Raw genomic sequence first — 25,353 nt, forward strand, 5'->3', positions numbered from 1 at the left:
TGACATTTTTGAAGAATATAGGCAAATTATTTTTTAGACTGCCCCTCAGTTTGGGTTTGTCTGATGTTTCCTCATGATTAGATTCAGATGATTACTTTTGGCAACAGTGATGTTCTGCTCTCAGTGCATTGTATCAGGAGGCACATGATGCCTATTTGTTACATTATTGGTGCTGTTAATTTGATTCCTCTTGGTTTTCTCCTTGTTTTAAATGGATAAAGTTATAACAGGTGGTGTTTCAACATTCCCATCCAATTCTAAGTGTAATTAAACTGTAATAAAACTCAGTAGGAAGCCTTACATATAGGTAAGAGAAGTAACTTTTAAGTAATAAAGTAACATTCTGCTATGTTAGGATATAAAATGCTACAAGTCTCCTCACTTACCAAACTGACAGGTGCTTTGTATATAGTAACATTTTGATGCCTGTTTGAGCCCCACCATCTCCAAGATGCACATCCTCTCAGTTGACACTCTCCCTTTTCAAAGAGCACAAGCTTCTGACGTTCTACCAGTTGTATATGGAATAAAACTGAACCTTTGCTGAATGTTGTTTTGTTAAAAATACGAGTTTTGGGGATGTATTTATTTTTCCTATTAAACATGGGCTATAAACACTTTGTATTGAGACATTTGTATCTTCTGTGATTTTGAGTATTAAACACGAAGAGACATTTTTAGCCAGATATTTGGAGCCTATATTCTGTGATTGCCAGGGAGAAAGAATATTTTGATCTTAGCCAAAAAAAACAAATTGTTTTCAACTTATGTGACAAATTGCTCAAGGATTATATATGCTATTTGACAAGTCCTTGCATTTAACATTTGTTACAGAATAAAATGCCGTTTGATCTTTATATTTTAATTGATTATAGGTGCTTTAGTTATTTGTGATATGACATTTTGTTTTTTCACTGTTTAATATCAAGTGATCTTTCCCAAGCATTGTGAATGTGATATTACTTAATATGTAGTGACTTCAGTAAGATGTCTCTTGGACAATAGTCATGGTAGTAGATACCATAAATAAGAACTATTCAAATAATTTAGGTGTTTAAGGGATGGCATTCTAATGAAGTACTCTCCTAATGATTTTGGCGAGAGTAACTATGGTTCAGCTTCCTGGGAGGATGAAACTTGTCCATAGTTTTTAAAAGATTTTTCATTGTAAATTGTCCATAAAAACCATTGCTGTTTACCTTACAGATTGTGCTTTCCATGTGCTTATGTACCAATGGCTGACCCAAATGGTTGTGAGAAATTTCTTTCCTGTCAGCTCACAGTCTCTACTGAAGGAAGTTGCCTCCACTCTTCTTGAGTCTGTGCCTTATACAGGGATGAATGTGTACTGTGTTCTCTTCCATAGTGAGCTTCTAATATTGGTGGCCATGGTTGATTGAATCAGGGTGGAACCTTGACCCAAAGCCAGCCAATCTGTAGGCTGGCCAGTGATGTGTGAGGTGATCTGATGATGCCAAAATGGAAGGCTGATAATTAGTTGGGCTATGAATGTTGTCTCAGAAAATTGATGTGGGGATGAGGGGAGTTAGTTACTAGGCAGAGAGGGCAAGGAGCTAAGTCCAGCTATGCAGCTTTTCCTGTGTGGTGGTGAGGGGAGAGATTCCTCTTGCAAACAGTGTGTCTACTCTTTTCGAGTCTCTGTCCTTCTTTAGGGCTTCCGTATTTGATTTCTGTGTCTATACTAATAGCTTTGATCTCTCACCCTTGCTCCATTTTTAATCAGTCATTTGCTGAGTATTTTCACTTGAATGACTTAGTCTTATCTTACCTTTAACATATTCAATTAACCTGAAATCGAAGTTCTTACACATGCTATATTTTAGTCATTGATATCATTTTCTTCCCTCTTATTCAAATTAAAGTTCTTATTTTTATCTTTTTTTCCATGCTTTTCTTTTGTTATATAAGTTTTAGGTGGACAGCATTATAGTTCAACATCTGAATACACTCCAGAGGGATCACCACCACAGTCTAGTTACCATCCATCACCATACATTTGACCCATTTCACCCACACACTAACCCCCTCCTCTCTGGTAACCACTAGTCTGTTCTCTGTGTTTGTGAGCTTTTGTTTTCTTTTGTTTGTCGGTTGGTTTTGGTTTGGGTATTTTTTTTAAGATTCCACATATGAGTGAAATCATGTATTTATTTTTCTCTGACTTTTTTCACTTAGCATAATATTCTCTTGGTCTGTCCATGTTGTCATTTATTTTTCTCTTTGACTATGCATTTCATTAGTTTTGAGAAATATTTCAAGAGGTTGGATGAAATTTATCTATAAAGGACATTTATAAATTAGGGCTTCCTTATAGTTCTTATGTTGTGCTTTAATAATTTTACCCACAAGTATGTCTCATTTCCCCAAACTTAACAATAAGTTCTACAAAGAAAGTGTTCCTAATCTCACCTCTTTTTTGGATACCTCATAGTATTTTATGTAGTGATGGGTGCAGAGTGTTGGTATTTAATGATTAGTATTTGTCAAATTTGATGATAATGAAAATGCGGAAATATGCTAGAAAACATCACTAGGTATAACTGATTATGAACTCAACTGTTTTTCCAGTTCCTATTTTGATGAGAAAGGCTTGGTCAGACAACAACTGGATTCTTTTGATGAGTTTATTCAGATGTCTGTTCAAAGAATTGTGGAAGATGCTCCACCTATAGACCTACAAGCCGAAGCTCAGCATGCTAGTGGAGAAGTTGAAGAACCGGTAAGATGGTTCAATAAAGTAACATAAATAAGGGTATTGATTGAAATTTCGGTCCTTCTCTCACCTGGCTTAAAGGTTAAAAAAAAAAAAAAGTTAGGAGGTGTTTTTATTAGTGTACTTATAATGTTTCAGTCAGCCCCTGATTTATTCTTACTAATGGAGAGATGCATTTTTGCAAGTAATGCAAAACCCTAATGCTTTTCCAGATAGTATGTGTTTAATAGCCAGGAAGAGGAAACTCAGAGGTATGATTGAACTACAAAGAGAAGCAAGCCAGAAAGTCATGTTGCCTCAGAAAATCCCACTTTTTTCTTTCACAGAGTAAGGAATCAAAAGAAAAATAGGTGAAGGACCTTTTTCCCTTGATTATTTGTTGCATGAAATACATTATTCTATCAATATAAGAGATAATAAGGGAAAATCACCCAAATATATTAGCTCTTTTAATTTTTCTAAGTTCATTGTAGTCTTTTTTACACATATGCATGTTTTCAGCATTGTTAAATCATAGCAAGGCTATCATTTTAGAACCTAGTTTTACATGAGTGATTGTAAATAACTGTGTAGTCCAAAAAATGACTGTCCCTAGTTTTTTTTTTTTTTTTAAAACATTATTTATTTATTTATTGGCCACGCCGCCTGGCTTGCAGGACCTCAGTTCCCTGACCAGGGATTGAACCTGGACCACAGCAGTGAAAGCACAGAATCCTAACCACTAGGCCACCAGGGAACTCCCATGTCCTTAGTTTCTGAGTAGAGAGGCAGCATGATGGGCCTTGAGAGACTGGGAAAGCTAAAAAAAAAATGAGGTAGAGAAGAAGTAGAATTAGACAGAGGGAGAGATTATTATTTCCTGCCAGTTCAGTCCCTCTTTTCTGTAGCTTATTTTGTAAGGGCTAATGTATTATTCTCATTCTGGTTGGAGGTGCTGCACAGGCTTTTGCTGTTAAGAACAAAAATAATTGGCTCTTATGGCACTGTGTTGGAAAAATGGGTGTAAAATGCCTTTCCTATACTTACGGCGTTTTCTCTTCATGGTCTTCTCAAAACAAGAGTGATAACAATATAACATAGCAGCTTCATAGTGCCAGAATAAGTACTACCAAAGAGATCTCTCAAGCTTGGCTATCAGAGCTTAGTGGAAAAGATGGGAGGGACTTAAGCTGACTTTGAAGGGTGTTTGTCTTAGTAGGGAAAAGATATTTAATCATTTCAGCAAAAATACTTTGTGTTTTTGGCTTATGGCTGGAATAGAGGGACCACAGTAGTCAGTATATTGTTTTTGGTTTGATCTGTTTTTGATAGGTGTTCGTGGAAGATAAGATGGAACCAGATTGTCACATGCTTTGGATGTCATTGGATGTCATGGGGCATTGTGGAAAGATTGCCAAAGAATGTACATGAAGCGTTATTTTTAAAAGGTTACTTTGGAAATGGTGTTTACTTGTAGTGGGAAGAGGCTGGAGTCAGATTAAAATCTTGGAATAGCTGAAGTTTCAGATAATAATGTCCTAGATTAGGGTAATAGTGGAAATGAGTAGTTGGATGGCTGAATTCCTTTTGGTTCATTTATCACCACTAGTTCTCTTTGCTCTTTACCTACTCCAGTTTGGGAAACTTGGGTATTAATAATTTTCCTTTAGTGGTCTGCTTAGTCCCATCTTTTCCTTTTCTGATATTTGACTTAGAAATCCACTATGCAATTTAGCTCTGGAAAGTTCTCATGGATCTTGTTTTATTGGGTAGCAGATAGATATTTAATTGGAAACTTTTCTTTCTCCTTTCTTCCTTTCTTTCTTTCTTAACTATGGACTGAAGTCAGCCAGGGTTGGAAATTCTCATTCCTTTATGTAGAATAGTAATTAGGATTTTCTGTGTGTTTTTAAATTCCTTCTTTGCACAGAGCAGTATATGAAGGTGGCTGTCATCCTGACTCTATACATCTCTTACACAAAAATGCCCCCCAAGGATGCCCAGTTATCCACCCCACTTCAGTTTTGGAGAATTGGCAGGTGGGGCAAAACACTAAGTCTCAGGAAGGTTTCTTGAGACATTTTTGTGGGAAGTTTTGGGTCAAGGGGGAGAGATGAGACCCAACAGTGGGTGTTCCATCCTCTGCCTTTCCTGGGGAAATCCAAATCCCAAAAGTTTTCTGAAGAGAGGCACCTCTCTCAGTGACCTAGGGAGGGGAGGTGACCAGGTGACCAGACCTACTGCCTGGATGTAAGGCTGAGGCAGAGAGAGGGCAGGGTTAAGCAGATATCTCAGACCCAAGACAGAAGAATGAAATGCAGGACGGGGGGAGAAGGGGACTGAGATCCCAGAGGCCCAAGTCATCAATTCCACCCTGTCTCCAGTTCTGAGCAGAAACTCTTCTTCCCAAGACTACAATGGAGTTTTAGTTCAGGGACTGGCTTTGCTCCAGGGCACAGAGAGGACAAGCCAGGTAGAGATCCCACAGGTAGTGAAGGTGGAGAGTTAAGGTATCGGACAAAAAGATGGACACTCCCACAATGAGTACGCACAGACCACAGCAGTTTTGAAACTATAAGGCAGGATCAGGGTAAAACATGCAGCTGTGGCTGAAATACAGAATGTTATAGGCCCTCTCCAATAAAATTTAAATCACTGCTTATTCCACTCTGTCCCCTGCCTATGAGCTGTTCCCAAGCTTTTTTCCAAGGCTGGAGTCATGGACAGTAAGAAGGAATGGGAGAAAATACTGAGGCCAGCATGTAAGGCTGCAGCTGAGACTTGATATGCCTCTCCCCATCCCCACTCATTCTGTAGAAAAGAATTTGCTCTCCCTCCCCTTGATGGGCTGTTGGGATGAAGGCAGGGTAAAGACAAAGGGAGGAAAACACTCAGCACATTCTTTCTCCTGCTTTGATCTGAAGTGTAACTGCAGCCAAAGGGCACAGAAGTGGGGGAGAAAATATGGGGGATAGGAAAGCATGGGAGCATAATACAGTTGAGAAAGGAAGAGGTTTCTTCCACTGCCTTGTGTCCAAAAATCTGCTGAGAGCTTTAGTCCCGGAAGTGCAAAAAAAGAGTGCAAAGGAATGGGAAGCGTATACGGGTTTGTGGGGGAGGCAGCCACAGACAGGATGGAGATCTAAGGATCCCTGTGATCCCTGAGCTGACTCTGAGAGCATTAGTTGGGGGACTGGATGAGAAGTCACAGCTGACATGTGGATTTTTTGAGGGGGTATGGAACCAGGAACAGTGAGGTCTTCACCGAAGGAGTGACCACTTGATCTGTTCTTTGGCTGACTGCAGCACCTGAGACTCAGTCTGCTCTGTAAGGGGGACATCTCCCCTTAGTGCCACCCGCTGTACCGCTTGCTGGGGATTGCTGTCTAGGATCACCCCTCAATCTACGATTTCATCCACAACCAAGAAGAACCCCTCCACGTTCTCCAGCAGAGCTCACTTTTCTACATTTTTCCTCAGCATCTGGCTCAGTGAGTCGAAGAAGAGGCAGTTCAGAACAGCCATGAGAATCATCTCATTTTCGTATGAGCTGCCAATCGTTTAGAAATAGAGATCGATACTGCTTTTGCATACCACTGTCAGGCCTCCCAAGAGGGCAGTTTCAGTGTCGGTCTGACAGGTCTTGAAAGTGTTCTTCTCAAAGGCCTTTTGCTCCTTGACACCGAGGTAGCTGTCATCACAGTACTTGGCAAAAAATCTATCTCCATCATTGTCCAGAGTCAGAATGTCTTTGACAGTATACAAGGAGGGGTCCAAAATCAGTGCATCCATCTTGCCCCATAGCTGGTACTGATGTCTTCTGTACATTTAATTGAAGAGTTAGGTTTTCTTTTTTTCTATCTTCTGTTGATTAGTTTAGAACACGCTTCTAATTGTATGAATTTATCTTTTCTTTGTTTTCTGATAACTTTGTTAACCTGACCTAAACTAAGGAGAGGGCACATGAAACAGCTATACAGATCATTAATGCAAATCCATTTCAGTTGTTTGATATGAACTCAGAGCTTAGTCTTTATTTACTTGTGATATATTAAATCTCCTTTTGTCTTCCACCTTAAGAAAGTGATGAAGTATAAAACTTGACATCTGTGGAGTATGGATGTTGCCCTGGGAGAGTCACCATTTTAGTAAAGTGGATTAACTTTGGCATTTTCTAGAGCTGTTTCTACTCAAAATGTTAATGTTGATTAAAATGGAATCATTAAATCGTTTATGGAAAAAAATATTTACCCTTTTCCATTGTTTTTGTTTTCATTTTAGCCAAGATACTTGCTGAAGTTCGAACAAATTTACCTCTCCAAGCCTACCCATTGGGAAAGAGATGGTGCTCCATCACCAATGATGCCAAATGAGGCCAGATTAAGAAATCTCACGTAAGAAAGATATTTCTTTTCCAGCAGCTGATATTGAAATAAGATTCAGAAAATAAAATTTTAGCCAGTTGAGAGTTTTAGTTATCACCTTACTATTCAGTTGTGATCTACTTTTATTTTCAAAGGTACTCTGCTCCACTTTATGTTGATATAACAAAAACAGTCATTAAAGAAGGCGAAGAACAACTTCAGACACAGCATCAGAAAACTTTTATAGGAAAAATTCCAATTATGTTGCGTTCAACTTACTGCCTATTGAATGGCTTAACAGATCGTGATCTTTGTGAGTTAAATGAATGCCCCTTGGATCCTGGTGGCTACTTCATTATTAATGGATCCGAAAAGGTATAGTAGCATTATTTTTTTTTAATTACTAAATGATGATTAAGATTTAAATCATGAAAGTTGAAATCAAAAAGTAAACTTTTATATAATCTGGAAGTAGCAGTTGAATTATTAAGGAGGTGACAGCCGAATTTATATTAAACCAAAACTTTGTTTAGTTGTATGTATTCGGTTGGTCAACCCAATAATATACACTAGAAATTTGGTCAGTTTGAGCTTATTTGTTTTGGTGAAGCGTTTATGCAAAATGGAGTTTGTAAAGTTCAAGAATTGATGTTTCAGTGAGCCTATACATTCAGACTAAATAAAGATATAGCTTTCACTGTTCTTTCTAATTCAAAGACCTTATCGGTTTTATGGCTATAATTTAATTGTCCATGTAGGTTCTGATTGCTCAAGAGAAAATGGCAACAAACACAGTCTATGTGTTTGCCAAAAAGGATTCTAAATATGCCTACACAGGAGAGTGTAGATCATGTCTGGAGAATTCTTCTCGACCCACCAGTACTATCTGGGTTAGCATGCTGGCAAGAGGAGGACAGGTATGGACTATTATATGCTATTTGGGTTTATTCCTTTTGGTCTAGTTTTGTAAGTTACCAGGCTGCATGTTTAGTAAAAAAGTTTTTCTGGAGCATATTATTAGTGTTGTATGGTAGGCATTTTTTTATTTACTTACCACTGTGTAATAAGTCACTCCAGTAGCAGCATTTATCATCTCACAGTGTCTGGATGTGGATTAACTGGGTCCTCTGGTCACAGGGCTGCAAACAAAGTGTTTGGGCTGCAGTCATCATCATAAGGCTCATTTGCATGGCTGTCGGCAAGATCCAGTTCCTTGCTGCACGGCTCCCCTCCATACAGCCCCTGACAATATGGCAGCTCGCTTGTCAGAGAGAGTAATTGAGCAGAGCCATAGAGCATATGAGCAAGGTGGAAATCACCATCTTTTACACCTTAATCTTGGAAGCAACATCCTATCATTTTTGCCATGTTCTTTTTGTTAGATACAAGTCAGTACATCTAGTCTATACTCAAGGGGGGACTACACAAGGCAGTAGTAGTAGGCAGGGATCATTAGGCACCATCTTAGAAACCACCTACCATAGGCATGTTACTTACAATAATGTAATCTAATAATAGCATTTCTTGACTGTTTGCTATGTGCCAATTATGTTAATTCAGATTGCTTGATTTAATCTTTGCAACTGTACTGGAAATTTGTTGTAATTATTTAATTTCATATACATTTTTATTTGTAAAAATTTTTTAAATAAGTCATGTATACACGTTAAATAGTTCAAAAAAGTACAAAAAAGCGTACACTATAAAAATTAGTCTTCCTTTGACCCCCAGATCTCTTCTCTAAGAAGCAGCTGATTTGATAATTTCTCATGAATCCATCCAGAAATAGTCTTAATTAAAAAATGCAAATGGGGGCTTTCCTGGTTTTACAGTGGTTAAGATTTCGCCTGCCAGTGCAGGGGACACGGGTTCAATCCCTGGTCTGGGAAGATCCCACATGCCGCAGAGCAACTAAGCCCATACGCCACAACTACTGAGCCCACGTGCCACAACTACTGAGCCTGCATGCTGCAACTACTGAACCCTGCATGCCTAGAGCCCGTGCTCTGCAACAAGAGAAGCCACTGCAATGATAAGTCTGTGCACCGCAACGAAGAGTAGCCCCTGCTCGCCACAACTAGAGAAAGCCCAATCGAAGCAACGAAGATCCAATGCAGCCAAAAATAAATTAAAAAATTAAAAAAAAAAACACCAAATGGGAGCATACTATGCACACTGTTTGAACATTGCTGATATCTTTTAAAAACAGGTTTGGGGCTTCCCTGGTGGCGCAGTGCTTGAGAGTCCGCCTGCCGATGCAGGGGACACGGGTTCGTGCCCCAGTTCAGGAAGATCCCACATGCCGCGGAGCGACTAGGCCCGTGAGCCATGGCCGCTGAGCCTGCACGTCCGGAGCCTGTGCTCCGCAATGGGAGAGGCCACAACAGTGAGAGGCCCGCATAACGCAAGGAAAAAAAAAACCGGTTTAGATCAGCAGTTGATCATTGTTTCTAAGCTGTGATATTCCATGCATAGATATAGCATAATTTATTGAGCCACTTCCCTTGTGATGGATGTTTAGGTTTCCAGTTTTGTGCTCTTATAAACAGTTCTGCAGAGTCTAATGTCACTTTAATAAGTTTGATAAAGAAGAACTTGAACATTAGAGAGGTTTAAGTGCCTAAAGTTAAAATCCTGTGTGGAATAGGTGTTTTAAAGAAGTAAAATGGTTTTTACTTGTGAATGGGGGTAGGATGGGGCCCAAGTACAAGTGGTTAGAAAAGATCCCCAGGTGATTGTAATGTGCATTCTTTGTTGATAAGCATTGGCCTGGATTATGGAGGGCAAAAGAAAGGAAAATCATCTAGATTTAGTGATAAGTTTGATATGAGGATGAATCAGTTAAGATTCTTTGGTTCTTTCCAGAATTTTCATTTAATCAATTTAGGAATCGGGCCTAAATTGCTGTTGGTGCCCACGCTGCTGTTCTTTTTAATTCCCCAGAGTACTCTAATGCGAAGCCAGAGTTGAAAATCACTGAGCAAAAACACAAGGTCTTTGTCTTATAATCATGGCAAATAAAATTAAAAGGATAATATTTTAAAGGGAATGAAGTGAACAGTCAAGGTGTATGGTCTTTATTTTGTTGAAATTCAGTATACATGTATATTTCTGTGTAGGTTTTTTGTTTGTTTTTTTATTTTGACCTTGCCACTCGGCTTGCGGGATCTTAGTTCCACGACCAGGGACTGAACCCAGGCCTCGGCAGTGATAGTGTTGACTCCTAACCACTCTACCACCAGGGAACTCCCTCTGTGTAGCCTTTTTAATTTTTTTAAATTCACATACAATTGTTCATAGTGATTCTATTGACTTGGACGTTGTGGCTAAAAGATGTAGCCAACTGCCCATTCCCATACTCTGTGCTTTCAGGGTACTTTGTAGTCAACCCTGGCTAAGTATGGGACAGTTGGTATCTCACAACTCCTTGTATCCACCAGGCTTTGTGTAATCATTGCCAAGGGCTTCAGCATCATGTCCATTAGTGCCCACAGTAGCTATTTTAAAACAATCTGAAACCTTCCCTCACCTTTCCAACTTTACAAATTACTTGCCTTGGGCCTTGAGGCTTGCTGGCAATGGAGTGAAATTAGGATTCTCAGCCACTGAATTTCCTGTATTAGGCTCCTAAAGTGTGTGCACCCAAAAAGATGACTAGTCTGCCTGAGCTGCCAACATTGTAATTATAAGTATCAGCAGCATGTGGGCAGCCGCGAAAAAAAAAAATTCTGTCGTTCTCTCCTGAGGTTCTAGTTAAAATAGAGAACGTCCAAGAATTGATTTTTAGAAAGAACCTAGTGAGTTCATTTTTAGACAAAAGGTTTGGAGGGGGCGTGGTGCATGGTGTAGGCATTCTTTTTTAATGTTTTGTGTATTCTGAAAAAGGTCTATGATGAAACAAATGGAATAATTGAAAACTAAGTTGAAACAGCCAAATGGCAGTTGAGATGGGAGGGTTGAGAGTACAGGAAAAAGGTCAAGATGAAGATCCACATGTCCTTTATGTAAAGTTGTTACTGAACATCCGTGAGATGGGTTAAGGTTTCTAAGGAAGGAGGCCTGAAGTAGGAGGAGGAAGGCAACAGAAACTTATTAGATGGACCATGATAATGTAGGGTTATGAGGCCAAGAGAAGATAGAGTTTGATATTGAAGGAAAGAAATTTGATTAAAATTGAGAAACCAGGTGTTTGTATGCCAGTGTAGTAACTTTTATTTCACTTCTGTGTTGCAATTAAAGAGGGAGAAATTGGAAGAGAATCTTATGTGAGAGAGGCTGTTGGTTGATTTTGAAATATTATTCATATTTGGAGATATGTCACAGACCAACTCTGAGTTAGTATTTATTTTCCATTCTGTGCTTAGCTTTTTTCCACATTTGTCTAGCTATATTCTCTCTTATTTTCCCCTCATCTATTTCTTTCTTCCAAAATTTTTAATTGTTTTGGTTGGGGGAAAGGATGAGGCGGGGCCTGTGTTCATACCTGCAGCCAAAGGTCATTTCCAAATACAGTCTGGGGCAGTTCTAGAGGATCTTGGCAGACAGAGAGTAGAGAATGGAAGTTCTCTCACGTTCAGATGACCAGTCTATCCATCAAATAAGTAAACCTCTTGCAGTGGTTTTTGAAAAGCAGCCATAGGACGTTCCTTAGAATATGAAAGGCATGCCTCTTTTGAAATACCTACAATGAACATGTATATAAAATGGTTCTTGTGATGTTTATATATGGCTATAACGTCTGTATTCTCATATTCTAATGATTTTTTATTTTTCTAGGGTGCAAAAAAGAGTGCTATTGGTCAGCGCATTGTGGCAACCCTACCATATATCAAGCAAGAAGTTCCCATCATTATTGTGTTCAGAGCATTAGGTTTTGTGTCTGACAGAGATATTTTAGAACATATTATTTATGATTTTGAAGATCCAGAGATGATGGAAATGGTAATGTGCAAGCAAAATGTATTTATAGTATTTTTCAAGAGGTTTAAAGTTACTGACTATTGCTAATCCAAAAACATAGTAGAAAGCTGCTCTGAAGATCAGTTTAGCTGTTGCAAACCCCATGCTGTTTACTGTGTAGTGAAAGCCTTCAGCCCTGCCTTGGCTTCTTTCTTTTTTTTTTTTTTTTTTAAAGGCATAAATACCAGAATTTAATGAATTAATTTTCTGTTTTACCTTTTTTTTTTCTTTTTTTTAAACACGTTTATTGGAGTATAATTGCTTTACCATGGTGTGTTAGTTTCTGCTTTATAACAAAGTGAATCAGTTATACATAAACATATATCCCCATATCTCTTCCCTCTTGCATCTCCCTCCCTCTGATCCTCCCTATCCCACCCCTCTAGGTGGTCACGAAGCACCAAGCTGATCTCCCTGTGCTACGCGGCTGCTTCCCACTAGCTCTCTATTTTACATTTGGTAGTGTATATATGTCCATTTGGCTTCTTTCTTGACAATTCTCTGTAAAATCGACATGAAAACTAGAGGCAGTCAGAGTTCATTGACAGCAGCAAGAAGAAACAGTAGTAAGGAAAATCGTAAAAGCATACTAGTCTGATGCAGTGTAGTAAAAAGGGAAAATGTAGTTGATATCTTTTTTTAAAAAAACTTTTTATTTTGAAATCATTTCAAACTTAGAGAAAAGTTGCAAATAACTCCTGTATACTCTACACCTATTTTCAGCCGTTATTACCTTTGCCGCATTTGCTTTAGGAGTCTCTTTATCTATATATACACATTGTTTTTTTCTGGATCATTTGAGAGTAAGTTTTAGGCATCATGCCCTTTTACTTCTAAATACTTCAGTGTATATTTCCTAAGAATCAGTATATTTACTCACGTAATCATAGTATTACAATTTTTAAAATTGGTACTTCAGTGCAGTACATACTGTTAACTTGGAGACCTTATTTAGTTTTATGTCAGTGGTCCTGATCATGTCCTAATGGCATTTCTTTTTTTCCTGGTTCAAAATCCAATCTAGGATAATGTATTGCATGTTGTTTTTATATCTCTTTAGTCTCTTTTAATCTTCCCTTGTCTTTTTCCTTAGTGTTTCGTGACACTGAAGTTTTTGGAGAGGATAGGCCATTTATTTTGTAGAATATCCTTCAATTTGGGTTCTTCGGATATTTCCTTATGATTCGATTCAATTTATGCATTTTCTGGCAAGACAAATACAGAGATCATATTGTGTGCTTTCCAGGGCATCACATCAGGAGTCACATTATTTTATTTTGTCCCATTATTGGTAATGTTAATTTCACAGTGCCGTCTGTTAGGTTCCGCCACTGTAAAGTTATTATTTTTGTGGGAAGGATTGTTGAGTCTAGAGAAATATGCATTTCCTTATCAATCTTTTCCATTGATGATCCTTGGCTAAGGAGTAGTTGATATTCTTAAAGTTGTCCTGAATCATCCAGAGTCTTTAAGACTACAGAGAAATAAGGTAAAATATAGGCTAAACATCGGTCACAAAGAAAGTGGAGTATGTTTTAGTTATTAGAGTATTTATTGATATGGTTACATGACAAAAATGGATTCTGGTTAGATTTTTACTTTAAGTTTTTGGCAATAGTCATATGCTTTTTTTTTTTTTTTAAACTTAAAGGTAATAAGTATTTAGATACTTAAAAGATAACCTTTTAAGCCAAGGCTGAAAACAGTATGACATATTTATTCATTTGAGACTTAGTAAATTTTAATTTGAGTGTTAAACTTCTCTAAATTGATTTTAGATATTTGAAAGGAACTTTTTAAAGCTACTGTTCATTAAAATGTAAAAAACAAACAAAACATCCCCAAGACTCACTGTGCTCTGTTATAATGGAATTATTTGTATTTTTCTGGAAAGTATAATTGTGCTGATGAGTGGATTTTTTTCAGAGGTCCCTAGATCTCTAAGGTGTCTTCAAGTTCTAAGATTTTGTGATTCCTTGAATTTCTAAAAATATTTGCATATTCAGTTAGGTTCATAGGGATATTTAACATAAATTAAGTGACAGTTGCCTTATTTTAAAGTAAAGATATGAATTTGAAAATAATTCTTATTTAAATTAACTGATAGGTTAAACCTTCTCTCGATGAAGCTTTTGTCATCCAAGAACAGAATGTCGCACTAAATTTCATTGGTTCAAGAGGGGCAAAGCCTGGTGTCACCAAGGAGAAAAGAATTAAATATGCAAAGGAAGTATTACAGAAAGAAATGCTCCCTCATGTTGGCGTCAGTGATTTTTGTGAGACCAAGAAAGCTTATTTCTTGGGGTATGTCAAATTTCATTGTTTTAAGTTCTTTGCCAAGCTGTGGTTGAGATAAAATTTTTCTTAAAGCTAAAAATGTCAAAATTGATGTTTTTAATGTATAAGTTAAAAAAAAATCCCAAACCATGTGCTTTCTTTTTTACTTCTTTTTTTTTCTTTCTTTCCTTTTTTTAAAGGTACATGGTTCATAGGTTGCTGCTAGCAGCTTTGGGCAGAAGAGAATTAGATGACAGAGATCACTATGGAAACAAAAGATTGGACCTTGCTGGACCACTACTTGCATTCTTATTTAGAGGGTAAGGAATTACAGAATGATATTGTTAAAAGTAGAGAGATTTCACTTTAGATTGGTTATTGTACTTGAGATGCTAAACTATCTTGGCATCCATATTGGGTACACATGAAGTTAGGTACATTCTTTGCCACTTGCCCAGTTTAGTTCTATTGATACTTCATATTTGAGAATTTCAAGATTGTGAGGAAATTTATAACTTGTTTATGTTTTCTCTACCTTTACAAAGCATTTGAGAAAGCTGAATTATTGCCTTGATTTTCTAAGTGCTGATACTGGAATTTTTATTCTGCTTTGCAGTTTATAAAAACACAAAAGCTGGAAGGAAGTCTATCAAGATATTAGCAGTGGTTGTCTCAGTATTGGGGTTATATGTGATTTTTATCTTATTCTTGATATGTTTTTATATTTTCTGTATTTTCTATAATGAACATATAATACTTCTATAATTAGAAAAACTTATTTGTAAAAATGTGGGCAATTTAATACAGAAATAATATTAGCAATGTTTTGTACATGTTCTGTTATTATGTTGTATATTAGTGTTTTTCAACCTCGTTTTGTTATTGCCCCACTAAGGGGCCTCTTTTGACTATTTTTCTCTAATTGCTTTGCTTGTATATGTTTATATACCATATGTATGTCTGTGCTTTTTATATAAAAAGTAATAACACTTTCCTCCCTCTACCTCAACCACTTTTCGCCCCCTTGTGGGCAATATTGTCCTTGTTAAGGATGCATATTGTAGACCTTTACATGTTTAAAACATTTTATTGGGCAGAATGTTTAAGAATTTGCTTAAAGAAGTACGGATCTATGCCCAGAAGTTCATTGATCGAGGAAAAGATTTTAACTTGGAGTTGGCAATTAAAACAAGGATTATATCTGATGGCCTAAAATATTCTTTAGCTACTGGGAACTGGGGTGACCAAAAGAAAGCTCATCAAGCCAGAGCTGGAGTATCTCAGGTAAGGATGTTAATTGTGACTACAGGTTTGATAAGAAAATGTTATGGGACTAATAGAATCTTTCGTTCACTGAATGTAAATTGTTTTGCCTTTTTTTTTTCTTGGTCAGATATAAAAGTACTTGGGGGCTTTTGAATTATGAAAGTGAAATTTTTCTTAAATTAGCTGTTAGCATTACTAAGAGACATTTAAAAGTTTTGACTTGCATCAAGATATTTAATGAATTCGAGTAGCTTCTTGGGAGGTGAGACAGTCCATGTTTGTGACATTTTTCTGTTTTTTTTTTAATGCCTTAAATATTCTTTTTAAATTAATTAATTAATTAATTTATTTATTTTTGGCTACGTTGGGTCTTTGTTGCTGTGCGCGGGCTTTTCTCTTTAGTTGCTGTGAGCGGGGGCTACTCTTCGTGTGGCGCGTGGGCTTCTTGTTGCATTGGCTTCTCTTGTTGCGGAGCACAGGCTTTAGGTGTGTGGGCTTCAGTAGTTGTGGCACGCAGGCTCAGTAGTTGTGGCTCACAAGTTCTAGAGCGCAGGCTCAGTAGTTGTGGTGCACGGGCTTAGTTGCTCCATGGCATGTGGGATCCTCCCGGACCAGGGATTGAACCCATGTCCCCTGCATTGGCAGGTGGACTCCCAACCACTGTGCCACCAAGGAAGTCCCAGTTTTTCTGTCTTAAAAGCTCTGTATTAGAAGCTGATACCCAGAGAATAAATGGGCATCTGCTTCCTTTTTTGCAAAATGTAATACTTCTAACAGTGATTTCTCTATGTTGGCCTGTTGTTATGTACAGTGATTGCAATAGCTACTCTTAGGAGGAGTAATGGGGGAAACCTTTTACAAAAATCTCATTAGGTATTTTTATTTATTTATTTTTTGTATTTTCATATAAGATTGAAAATTTATAGTGTATATGTCTAGATTTATGGAGGGGATCTGCCCCTCTTTTTTTTTTTTTTAAACTAACCTATACCAGCATCACCTGATTAATTTGGCATTCAGACACCAACTTTAAGCTCCTGATTCCTAGAAACCTAGATGCCTTAAGAAATTCTGGAAGGATGCTTACAGTCCAGTTAAATTTCTAGTTCCTTTTAGTTTAGTAAGGATTTGTTGAGTCTACTTGGTGTTTGTGATGCTGGGTTCACAGAGTTGAATGAGATGCTCTTTCAGCCCTCAAGCTTACCATCTATTAGAGGAAACATTCGTCCATGTACAGCTCATTCTGCCTTGAGCTGAATTATGATAAATGCCATCCTACCAGTTCAGTTCAGTGTGTGTACTGGGACTTAAGATGTGCCAGGCACTCTGTCACACACTGGAAATACAAAAATGAATAAAACATGATCCTTGATCTTCAGTACTTCACAGTCTGTACTCATAGATGTAAACAGATATTACAACATGATACAGTGAGTATTAAATGAGAGCTGTGCACACCTGCTCTGTGGGAATGCTGGAGAAAGGCATTTAGCACTGGCTGAAAGGGTGAAAAGAAGTGTTTTCTTTAGGAGGTGACAGTTGAGCTGAATCTTGAAGGGTAGTTGGGAAATAGCCCAAGTCTTGGAGGAGGGTAGAAGCAGTAGCTCACAGGAAAACTGGAGAAAACTTAATATCCTGAACAAAGGGACAGGGAGGAAAGAGCATGTATATGTGGAAGGAGCTAGAGCATTCTTGGGTTTTCAAATCAAAGCGGGAGAGTTAGGAAGATGGGGTTGGAGTGGAGAGCTGGAACACCTCATAGAGGGGAGTGACATGTTCATTTTTGCTTTTTAGGTAGCTTCACAGTAATTGGCAGTGTGGAGAAAGATTTGAGGAGGACAGAGTTGGTGGCAGAAAGATTGTTGCAACAGCCTTAGTGAGAAATAATTAGGGCCTACACTAGAGCAGTTTTGTAGAGGTGGAGAGTGGAGTCAAATTTGAGAAATATTTAGGAGGTAAGTTTTGTAAGACTTTGTGACTGATTAGTTGAATGATGGAAAACTCCACAGAGTAGAGAGAAGAGAACAGTTCTTCCTGGAGGTGGGTCATATGTCTTCTATGGAAGTGGTAACATTTCACCAGGCAGAGCAGAATGGGGAAGTACATTCCTTTCTGTGGCAGTAGCGTAGTCAGAGTTGTGGAGGTGAGAGGGTGTTTGGCAGTGTGGTTGGAGTACAGGAGTTCCGCAGACTACTGGTAGGGGAAGGTCATCTGGGGCTTCATTGAGAAGAGTTTCAGAGTCATGCTGCTCTAGGTGGCAGGGAACTGTTTAATAATTTTTAATTCAGTGAGTGACGTGAACTTATCTATATCTGTGTTTTAATAATTCTGATAACTGAGGAGAGTAGATTGGAGAGGACATTACAGGAACTTATGAGCTGATGGCAATAGTATAGGTAAGAGGTAAGGGGCTGGTTTATTGCTGTGACATTGGGGATGGTTTTTTGAGAAAGTTTGAAAATAGAGTTGACAGGATATGTTTATTGTTTATTATATGTGAAAGGAGGAAGTCAGAGACAAAAATATCTTGAGATTTCTAGATTGGGAGATAAAGGGAAGGGTGATGTCATTAACAACGATAGGAGACTTAGGAAGAAGAAGGAGGATGGGTTGTTGTCGGGCTGGGGAACGTGGTGATTTTGTTATTAGGTACATTGAGCTCGTGTTGCTTGCTTTATATCCCTCTAAATATTATCTTACTTACAAGTATTACCTTGCTTAGTGTTCTGTAAGTGTTGAATCTCTGTGTTGGATTCAAAGGCCTCAGCCTGGGAAAAGTTCTGGGATGGATTAGTGATGTCTGCTATGGTCAAAGGAATGTGAGTTGGTAGCATATAAGACTTACTGAGTGCCTAATGTATGCCAAGTGTACTGTTCTAGGTACAGGTTTACAACAGAGAATGAAACAAACAAATAAAAATTCCCCACCCTTGTGGAACTAACATCCTAGTGGTTGGAGATAGACCATAAACAAAACATTTATGTGGTGTGTTAGAACTGTATGTCATATATTTGCCATCCCTGATGTAAGGGTCAGTTAAGTTACAGGGGTGAATAAGATTATCCAGGGCAGGATGGAGAAAGGAGGGATGGGGACAGTTGGACACTGAGTGGATTATATGTAAAAATATGACTTTGCCTGATTCTAGTATTTGCCAAAAATGTGATAGTGTGAGTAACCGAAATGCCCAAACTTTAAAGATTTGCTATTGTTTTCTAGGTATTAAACCGCCTAACTTTTGCATCTACTCTTTCTCACCTGCGTCGTTTAAATTCTCCCATTGGTAGAGATGGCAAGCTAGCAAAACCAAGACAGTTGCATAATACGTTGTGGGGAATGGTGTGTCCTGCTGAGACTCCAGAGGTAATGCATTAGAATTTATGTTCAAGACAGAAAGTCCAACAATAATCATGTAGGGTATAATTGCTTTTATAAGTAATTTTTTGTTACTTATAATTACTTATGATTTTATTTAACTGTGTAGTATAGTTTAGAACTAAGATATTATAATTTTGTTCTTAGGAAGTAAGAGTACATTCTGAAATCAAATTGGAGGAAAATGTTTGTGGAAAAGAATTTGGATAGGCATGTTAAATCAGTATGAGTAATATGTACTTTATTTATTCCAAGGGCCATGCTGTAGGACTTGTGAAGAATTTAGCTCTGATGGCTTATATTTCAGTTGGATCTCAGCCTTCTCCAATTCTGGAATTTTTAGAAGAATGGAGTATGGAAAATTTAGAAGAAATTTCTCCTGCAGCCATTGCTGAGTGTGTATAAATACAATTAAAAAAAAACTTGTTAATCTTCGGTTATAGCTTATTAGAGGGTTACTAAGTGCAGAATGTTTTGCATTTCAGTGCAACCAAGATTTTTGTTAATGGCTGCTGGGTTGGAATACATAAAGATCCTGAACAACTTATGAACACTCTACGGAAATTGAGGCGTCAGATGGACATCATTGTGTCTGAAGTAAGAGTCCTTAATTAATTAAGGGGACATGATCTCTGGGATTTCCAAACGAGGCATAAAGACTAGTGAAAGTTATCTTTGCATTGGTATCTTTCTTGAACCGGTTTCCTTTGAATTGTAAAGTATATTGTCAAAATTATCGTTGATGTTTTGAGCTAAATTTAATTATAAGGTATTTCTTGCTTTAATGCCTTAGATATATGCATCTGTATGCATTGAGAATCTTTTTGTAAAGCTGACAACAGTACTTTTAAAAAGGGAATGAGCATCTCTGATTTCTCCTTTGTCTGATTCCAGAGATTCATTCATGAAATGTGATACACCTCTATTAGATCTTCTTATGTTTAGAGGCTGTTGAAGTACTCTGGGATTAGGACGAATTTTTTTTAATCATTAAAATAGAGTATGAGTTCTTATACTCCCTGAAAATAGGGCTTTTGCTTTTAGTGTACTGTATTGAGGGATAGGGCTCAGACTTTTGATTCTCTCAGATGTACACCTTGGGGTCTGCCTAGGTGAAAGTAGGTTTGGAGAGAAACTGTAACACACTTCACCCAGAGCTGGCCTCCTGTCTACGTAGCAAAGCAGAGAATCGAGGTTTGGCTGCTCCAAAGCAGCCAGGCAGACCCTGGGTTTTGACTCGGGTGTATTCCTACCTTGAAGTCAGGAACAGCATGCTTCACCTGAGGGCAGGCAGGGCTAAGAGAAAGCCTAAGAACCAACACTGGCTGTGTTTTTTATGATTGAGAACTCATTGTTAATGCCATGTGTTTCTGCTGAGAGCTGCCTTCAGCTTTTCTGTGTTCTCTAGGGTAAAATTGAGTTCTTTATGCTGTTTTAGGCCTCTTTACCTTTCCATGGGCCCATTCCCTCAACCTGGAATGCCCTGTCACCCATGCCTCCTCAAAAATGGGTAATAGGGAAAAGGGTGCTTATTACTTTTTTCAGGTAAATCTCACTTATTCTGCAAAACTTATATTAACTCTCATCTCCTTCAGGATACCTTACCTGACCCCTCAATTTGATTTAGACCAGAGGTTGGCAAACATTTTCTGTGAAGGGTGAGATATTAAATATTTTAGTCTTTGTTTACCTTATCTGTTGTGTGTTGAACTCTGAGGGAAAAGGGTGCTTATTACTTTTTTCAGGTAAATCTCACTTATTCTGCAAAACTTATATTAACTCTCATCTCCTTCAGGATACCTTACCTGACCCCTCAATTTGATTTAGACCAGAGGTTGGCAAACATTTTCTGTGAAGGGTGAGATATTAAATATTTTAGTCTTTGTTTACCTTACCTGTTGTGTGTTGAACTCTTTTGTGTAGTGAAAAGCAGCCATAGACAATACGTAAACCAATAAAACTTTATTTACAAAAGCAGATGGCAGATGAGGGCAGATTTGGCCTGCAGGCTGTTCGCTGAGCCCCTGATTTAGATCTATCTCCGTGACTATATGTGGCATATTTTCCTTAAATAACTTCTAACAGAATGCTTATACCAGATAGTAACTGTCGATTTATTTGCCTACCTCACTTTCTAAACTATTAGCTTCTCAGAGGCAGGGAACATGTCTTAATATGACTTTGTATTTTCAGTTCTGAGCATGGTGCCTGACATGCAGTGTCTGACACTGAGTGAGTGAGGGTTGAAACTATAAATGGACCCTGTGTCCTTGGACTAGGCTTTTTAATCTCCTATTGGAGAGTGTTGTTGGGAGCTTCTTAGTGGGAAAATTGTGTATATTTTTCAGGAGTCTAGTACTTTTTCTTTTCCTTCATATTTTCTGATAATCAGAGGTCCTCATTTTACCCATTTCTAACTTTAGCCTTGTGTTGGACCTGTTAGGCTTTCCTGTCAATAGTCCTCTCAAGAACACCTATTTCCTTTGGAACACAAGATACTGTTTGACCTTTGAGGAGATGCAGCTCAGTTTATGTCTTCCTGTTAAGACAAGAGCTATATTCTATTAACTGTATTGTAATATTCTATATTAGGAATTCTCTAAGGATTCAAGGTAAGCATTTGAGAATGCCACGCATGGTGTTTTTGCTCATAAACACAGTGTTTCATCTCAGATTGTTTTCTAAGGACAGGAAGTGGGCCAGGAATGTGGGACTTATCTTCTTGGCTTTTGACTCTTTACTTTGGGAGAACTTGGTGTTTTTGATCAAGCTTTTATGATTTACTATCATTTTAAAACTGAGTAATCCAAACCTTGCCTTTCTTAAATAAACTCAATCTTTAATTTCTTTCTTCTTTTTGGCTGCATTGAGTTGCTTGCGTGGTTTTAGTTCCCCCACCAGGGATCAAACCTGGGCCCCGGCAGTGAAAGTGCGGAGTCCTAACCACTGGACCACCAAGGAATTCCCCACCCAATCTTTTTTTTAATAAAAGTACCCAGATGGTGATTTCACTTTTTAAAAGTACTTTTGTGTAGAAATACCAATCTGTTTTTCCATTTCCCAACTCATTGGTAATTCATTTCTTAGTTGACTTTTAAGATTATATATTAGATCTAAATAATTTACTGAAGTTTCTTATTTGTTTACTTCTTGACTTATTTCTTTTTATATTGGCACTTCAGATTCTGTAGTGCTTTTAATATTATGTTCTTTATTGTAAGTTTTCCCAAAATATTTTTGATGTTTTCCAGGAATATATTTTCTAGCACTATCCAGTAGAAATATAATGCAAGTTACATATTGCAATTTATGTTTTTCTAGTAGTCATGTTAAAAAAGTAAAAAAAAGGGAATTCCCTGGCGGTCCAGTGGTTAGGACTCTGTGCTTTCACTGCCGAGGATGCGGGTTCAATTCCTTGTCGGGGAACTAAGATCCCGTGAGCCATGCGGCGTGGACCCCCAAAAAAAGAAATAGATGAAAATAATTTCGATATATTTTATTTGACCTGATACATCAGAAATATTACAATTTCAACATATAATCAATGGAAAATTATTAATGATAAATTTTATTTTATTTTTTTGTACTGTCTTTGAAATCCAGTAAGTAGTTTATACTTACAGCATATCTCCTTTCAGAATGGCCACATTTCAAGTGCTCAGTAGTGACATGTGGCTAGTGACTGCTGTATTAGAGAGCTAGACTATAAACCATTTGTCTTATAGGTGATTGTGAGAAGTCAGGCTTATTACTGGGAAAGCCTGATCAAGGCAGAGTGATATAGGGCTGGATATTGAAAGGTTACACACGTGAAGTACATGTAATTACCAAAGAGGGAAAACAAGAAAATAAGAAATATACTAGTGTTTGTGATATCAAACATATATTTTCTTCATTTTAATTTATTTTGCATGACATTATTACCAGATGTTGTTCAGCTTTATAGTTACCAAGGTTAGGTATTTATCCTATATAAAATTTTAAATTATACCTAGGTTTTTAGTATATTGAACAATGATAAACTAAGATCTATTAATTTTATTTGATAATCTATTAATCCTGTTGTACTTTTAGCTAAGCCTTAGTGATACAGAGAAAATAAAATTTCATGAGACTGTTTTGTCTTTTTATGTATAGGTTTCTATGATCAGAGATATTCGAGAGAGGGAGATTCGGATCTATACAGATGCAGGCCGTATTTGTAGACCACTTCTGATTGTGGAAAAACAAAAGCTACTTTTGAAGAAGAGACACATTGATCAATTGAAAGAGAGAGAATATAACAACTACAGGTAAGAACATGCAGTTAGAAAAAAAGTTAGCTATAATTCACATGCCCTAAAATTAAGCACTTTAAACTATGTAGTTCTGTGGTTTTTAGTATAGTCACAAGATTGTGCAACCATTACCACTATCTAATTCCAGAATATTTTCATTGACCTGGAAAGAAACTCTGTACTCATTAGCAGTCACATTTGCTTTTTCTTAATTTTTGTTATCAAGTAAGAGACTTTTAGGGTTTTATTTAAGCATAACAGTCTTTGTGACATGGTAAAGACTACCTCTACTACTAATAAGAAATAACCTCTGTGCTTTCACTGCATGGGGCATGGGTTCGATCCCTGGTTGGGGAGTTAGGATCCTGCATGCGGCGTGGTGCGGCCAAAAAAAAGAAAAATAACCGATGTGATGTAAATAACATGTAACATAATATGAACAATATAATAATAAATTTAATAAAAAGAACCTTTTACAATTTATTATTAGTGATATATGAATGTATATATTTTTATTGTTAAAAATTCAAAAAATAGGTGTAATAAAAATATATAAAAGCCCCCAATTCACACTCTCCTTTTCAGAAGTAAATACTGTTACCATTTGGGGTATTTGTTCTTCCAGACCTTATTTTTTGTTTTTATATACTCACCCTAGCCCCACAAGTAGGTTCTTTAGATCAGAGCAGAGCAAAACAAACTAACAGTAGTTACAGAGCCATACTTTATGTGTATTGTTCAGTAACTTGTTTCTTTCACTGTTAACAATAATATGCTTATTTTGGGACTCTTTCTATGTGAATGCATACAGATATAGGAATACTCTTTATTAAGTAGGAAGCCTAGTTAATTAAAATAGTTCAGGAAGTAAGGAAATTAAATGAATTCTTTTTTAGTTGGCAGGATCTTGTGGCCAGTGGGGTAGTAGAATATATTGATACTCTAGAAGAAGAAACAGTGATGCTCGCAATGACCCCAGATGATTTACAGGAGAAAGAAGTAGCTTATTGTTCCACATATACGCACTGTGAGATTCATCCATCAATGATTCTTGGTGTCTGTGCATCTATTATTCCCTTTCCTGATCATAACCAGGTTGGTAGCAGTTTTTGACTATGCTTTGTGAGGAATTGGGGGAAGCAGAATAAAAATTAGAGATTAGTCTGCAGTTTTTTCTGAAAGAAAAGCCTTTTAGTGTAAAGACGATGAACTACAGCATTTAATATGCTTATTCTTGTGTTTGACTCTTAAGAGCCATAATTGATTATTGCAAATCGTTATCACTTATCTTTCAGAAAGAGTAGGAACTTTACCAACCATATTTCTGATTTATGAAGTATCCTGTAAAGTCTGTTTATTTAGAAGTAATTAAATTTTCACCAATTCCGCTTTTCATTTCTACCTTTAGTCCCCTAGAAACACATACCAGTCTGCTATGGGTAAGCAGGCTATGGGGGTTTATATTACCAACTTTCATGTTCGTATGGATACATTGGCCCATGTTCTCTATTATCCTCAAAAACCACTTGTGACTACACGGTCAATGGAATACCTACGATTTAGAGAGCTGCCAGCAGGTATGTTCAGTTTTGTTCTACATTTTTTAAGATCCTGCCATGCTTAAGACACTTCTGTGGGTTCTTTGGAGGGTTAATAAATGCATATGACACAGTCTCTATTCTCTTAGAATTTATAATGTGGTGGGAAAACATGAGCACAATTCAGTAAAAAGGTAGATATATGTAAAGTGTTATGATGGAGGTATAGCCTTTGGAAGCACAGAGTGAAAGAAATGATTGATTCCTGTTGGAATCTAGAGCCAATTTCATAGGGGAGGTAGCATTTTGGACTAGAGTAAAGTTGATGAAAGGGTATTTGAATTTGAGAGATGGTTTGAACAAGGTCCTGGGTGCATGAAGGCAACTGTCAGTATTTATGTCAGTTTAGTATGGCCTGAGTGGAAATGCGTGGGAGTGATACTTGGTCTCATAGTGTGGAAACCGCAGGTTGAATTTTATTTGGAGAATGAAGAACTATCCAGCTTTTTTTTTTTTTTTTTTTTTTTTTTGTTGCGGTACGCGGGCCTCTCACTGTTGCGGCCTCTCCCGTTGCGGAGCACAG

General features: G+C 37.4%; 1 protein-coding gene, 1 non-coding gene and 1 pseudogene across 2 annotated transcripts in view; 1 reads left to right on the top strand and 2 right to left on the bottom strand.

Moving 5' to 3' along the window:
* POLR2B (RNA polymerase II subunit B) overlaps positions 1–25,353 on the top strand; it is a 46,378-nt gene that overhangs the window by 3,215 nt on the left and 17,810 nt on the right. The window contains exons 3-16 of the mRNA XM_007457214.1: positions 2,590–2,740; positions 6,995–7,107; positions 7,233–7,452; positions 7,836–7,994; positions 11,854–12,018; positions 14,144–14,340; positions 14,514–14,633; positions 15,411–15,597; positions 18,800–18,943; positions 19,211–19,350; positions 19,441–19,552; positions 23,093–23,247; positions 24,129–24,327; positions 24,641–24,809. Coding sequence (XP_007457276.1) covers positions 2,590–2,740; positions 6,995–7,107; positions 7,233–7,452; positions 7,836–7,994; positions 11,854–12,018; positions 14,144–14,340; positions 14,514–14,633; positions 15,411–15,597; positions 18,800–18,943; positions 19,211–19,350; positions 19,441–19,552; positions 23,093–23,247; positions 24,129–24,327; positions 24,641–24,809 — 2,231 coding nt within the window. The remainder of the gene's footprint in view (positions 1–2,589; positions 2,741–6,994; positions 7,108–7,232; positions 7,453–7,835; positions 7,995–11,853; positions 12,019–14,143; positions 14,341–14,513; positions 14,634–15,410; positions 15,598–18,799; positions 18,944–19,210; positions 19,351–19,440; positions 19,553–23,092; positions 23,248–24,128; positions 24,328–24,640; positions 24,810–25,353) is intronic.
* LOC103091652 (coatomer subunit zeta-1 pseudogene) lies at positions 5,975–6,505 on the bottom strand (annotated as a pseudogene).
* On the bottom strand, positions 21,845–21,916 carry TRNAE-UUC (transfer RNA glutamic acid (anticodon UUC)). Its single transcript has one exon. It is a non-coding gene; the product is annotated as a tRNA-Glu (tRNA).

This window comes from Lipotes vexillifer, unplaced genomic scaffold (assembly GCF_000442215.2).
Source record: "Lipotes vexillifer unplaced genomic scaffold, Lipotes_vexillifer_v1.1 scaffold409, whole genome shotgun sequence".
Taxonomy (NCBI): Eukaryota; Metazoa; Chordata; class Mammalia; order Artiodactyla; family Lipotidae; genus Lipotes; species Lipotes vexillifer.